We start from the raw sequence: 3268 nt of genomic DNA on the forward strand, positions 1-3268 counted from the left end.
TTATCAGCACTGCACTCTCCCGAGTGAGCCACGGGCCGGCCCCAAGCTGGAGAATTTTAAGGTCTATTTCTTTCACAATGTGGGGTAAAGGTTGGGATGGGGAATGGAGGTAAAAACTGACTGCAGCTCCGTACCCAGGACTGAACTCTTCAGCATCCTGACCTCTTATCATTCAACCGTGCTTGTGCTCCCATTGTGATGGGTGGCTCACTACCTCGAAACACAATATTCTAAGCCAGCACTTGCCCCCACTGACCAAATAAGATTTCTCATTTGAACCCTTTCTCCTAGATACTTAAGGGCCTTCTGTGGACCATGTTCTCAAGGTCCTCTGGCTGACTGCTTGCACGTTCGTTTCTATCCTTGAGCGGGAACCGGTCTGCATGTGGGATCCGAACCCTCGGCAGGAGCGCCACCGCGCTTCCCGAGCGGCGCACTAGCGCAGTGCGCCACCGGGCCGGCCCATCCAACCCACTTCTTGACCCATTCCTTATTCCTCTCTCAAGGGTCAACAAGGCAGTGTCCTTTGAGATTGAGTGGTCAGCAACTTAAAGCTGAGGGCCTCTGATGTTCAAGTCCAGGAGAGCTGATATGGGGAGTTACGGATTAGGGCTGATAAACAGTAAGCACTCAGTAGATGCTGGCTATCATTATTGTTGTTATCATTATTATTACCCTCAAGTTCCTCCAGGAGAATTCCTATTCATTGAAACCCCACTTGGTTTCATCACCCATCCTGCAACAGATTGAGCTCTCAAAATCAGACAGCTGTGATATTGTGATCATTTGACAAGCTCCCAAACAGAGGCCCTTAGAGCAGCCAGGCCACCCGTGATGTTCCTCAGCATCCAATTCTCTTCTTTCTCTGACTGAACAGTTCCTGGGCATGGGCCTCAGGCCCGGCCAGTCCGGCTTAGGAGTGTGCAGACGCAGGCAGTGTCAATTCGAATCCATCGCCAGCCCACACGGCCCTGGGCATCGGTGGTCAACGCCCGCACATAGGACTGCTTGGCCTTGCATTCAGATACCCAGTGCCTCCGATCCACACCCCGGCAGCCCCCTCCACCCCCACCGGGGTCACCTTCCCCAGTGCTATCAGCCTTGCAGCGGGTCTCAAAGAAATACTGGCGGAGGGGACTGCCACCAGCTGCAGGCACCTCGCCCAACACCTCCACCTCTCGACCACGTAAGTCCACAGCCGTCCTGCGGTCTGTCACCCAGCTGCTGACTGCATCACACACAGCCAGCTCACCCCGGCGACTTGCTGGTGCTGACTCTCTCACCCCACGCCGGCTGCGGTTGGCTGGGGCAGCTGCTGAGTCCCCAAAGGCGCCAGTTTCCAGCAGGAAGAGCAGAGGGGGCCCAGCGGGGGTGCCCCTGGACAGGGCTACTCGAGGGGACAGGAGGTCCCACTCAGGGGCCAGAAATGGGGGCAGTGGTGAGGGTGCGGGATGGGGCTCCATTGGGACACTGGGGAGGAGGACAAGGAGGAGGATGGGAAGGGAGCGTGAGGGGTGGGGAAGCATCTCTCGGAGCACCTGAAGATAGAGAGAGGGAGGCTGGGGTTAGAAAAGAGGGTAAAACTTAGGGGTGGACAGAAGTTGGGAACCCCAGGGAGGCCTGCATGTCAGAACCTGTGGTAAAGCCCTTGTTCTAGAAACTTGGGGGCCCCTGTATTCTAGGACTTGGGTAATGCCTGACTTCTAGAGTAATCATAATTATTCAACTACTATTACTTAACAAATGGGGAAATGCTCAACAAATGGGGAAATACAGGCTCAGAGAAGTTAATGACTTGCACCAGGTCACACAGCCAGCAAATGGCAAAGGCAGGACTTGAACCCTCTCAGGGCAACTCCACTCTGGCATTCTGCCTCTACAACCCTAAGGAACCCTAAGTTAAGGGTTAAGCAGCCTAGAGGATGTTCCAAAATGTTGAGAAAGGCCATGATCTGGAATACTAGGGAGACCCAAGTTCAGCTCAAAACTTCTGCTAACAAGGCAAGATACTTCATGTGCGGCCTTAGTTTCCCAGTGTGTGAAACTTAGCTGGGACTGAGAGAGGCTGGGGGACCATGGATATTGCAGTTTCTCTACAACATTCTGGAGGTTCATTCACCTGTGGTTCTGGGGAAGGGTGGCATGGAAAGGACTGGGATGCAGCCAGAGGTAACCAAACCTGTCAGCAGCACCTCCTCCGCCTCCAAGATCTGGGGACGAGGGCCCCCAGGCTTCCAGGGGCCCCTGTGGAGGACACAGGTGGCCCCCGCCTTCCTGACATCTCAAGAGAGGGAGGGGGCAACCACCTAGGGGAAAGAAGGAAACAGGCAAGTCATAGAGGCAGGTGGGGGGTGAAGCTTGAACCCTTGAGCACCCCTTTCCCAGAGTTCCTCTTAAAGTGTAGGGTACCCGAGAGTCAAGGCTCCGCCCCCTTTTTGGAGGCCCCTTCCCTGCCCAGGTGATGGCTCCTGGCTGGATGGGAAACAGATTGGGGGAGGAGAAGGGAGAGGCGGCAGGATGAAGGAAGCTGGAACAGATTACATCCCCCTCGGCCCATTCATCTCCCAGATGCGGCAGGGGCGGGGCTGGCCTGGACACCCAGGTCCCTAAGGGCCCATATTCAAGAATCCCTGGGTCCCCAAGGCTGCTTCCTGGAATGTTCTCTCCTCACAGGACAGGCCAGGGCCCGCCCAAGACTTCTACTGCACATACTTGGAGTGGTTGCCTGTCCTGGCTCAGAGATGGGGTAATGAGAAGTGTGGAGAGTAAAGAGGAGCACAGGTTGACCCAGCCAGGACCAGGAATTGCCTCCCCCCTCAGACCAAACACCCCTGGGTTGCAGCTGCCTCCTCCTTCAGACCAGGAGCCCAGGCCCCCGGCCCCGCCGTGAGACCCAGGAGTTCTGGAGTTCAGGCCCCTCCTCCCCGGGATGGTCAGAAATGCGGACTCCCAGGTCCCTTCTTCCCCAGAAGGTCTGGGCTGGGGGTCCGGACTCCCGAGACCCCGCCGACGGGAACAGACTGCATATCTAAGACATTTCCCTCCTGCCTCAGTTTCCTCCGCCAAGCCCCGCCCCCTCCGGCTCCGCCCCCGTCCCTCCCTAACCAGGGGCAGGGCGACCCGGACGCCGGAGTCCCGGGGGAGGAGGCGCGGCGGCTCTTACCTGGGGCGCCCTCCTCGGCTCCTGCGGCTGCCCCTGGCGTGGCGGCGGCTCCTCCTCCCGCTCGCTGGCCGCAGGGACGCCCGCTGGCCCGCCGGCTCCTCGCCA

The 3268-nt window shown here is 57.8% G+C and overlaps 1 protein-coding gene across 1 annotated transcript; it reads right to left on the minus strand.

Annotated features, from left to right (window-relative positions):
* Positions 1–649: 649 nt before the first annotated feature.
* On the minus strand, positions 650–2311 carry NTF4 (neurotrophin 4). Its single transcript, XM_008569319.1, has 2 exons — positions 2180–2311; positions 650–1538 (listed from the first exon to the last, which is right to left on the minus strand). The coding sequence occupies exon 2, from the start codon at positions 1524–1526 to the stop codon at positions 894–896; it is 633 nt and encodes a 210-aa protein (XP_008567541.1). The 5' UTR covers positions 1527–1538; positions 2180–2311; the 3' UTR covers positions 650–893.
* Between the last annotated feature and the right edge of the window lie 957 nt (positions 2312–3268).

This window comes from Galeopterus variegatus, unplaced genomic scaffold, assembly GCF_000696425.1.
Source record: "Galeopterus variegatus unplaced genomic scaffold, G_variegatus-3.0.2 Scaffold486, whole genome shotgun sequence".
Taxonomy (NCBI): Eukaryota; Metazoa; Chordata; class Mammalia; order Dermoptera; family Cynocephalidae; genus Galeopterus; species Galeopterus variegatus.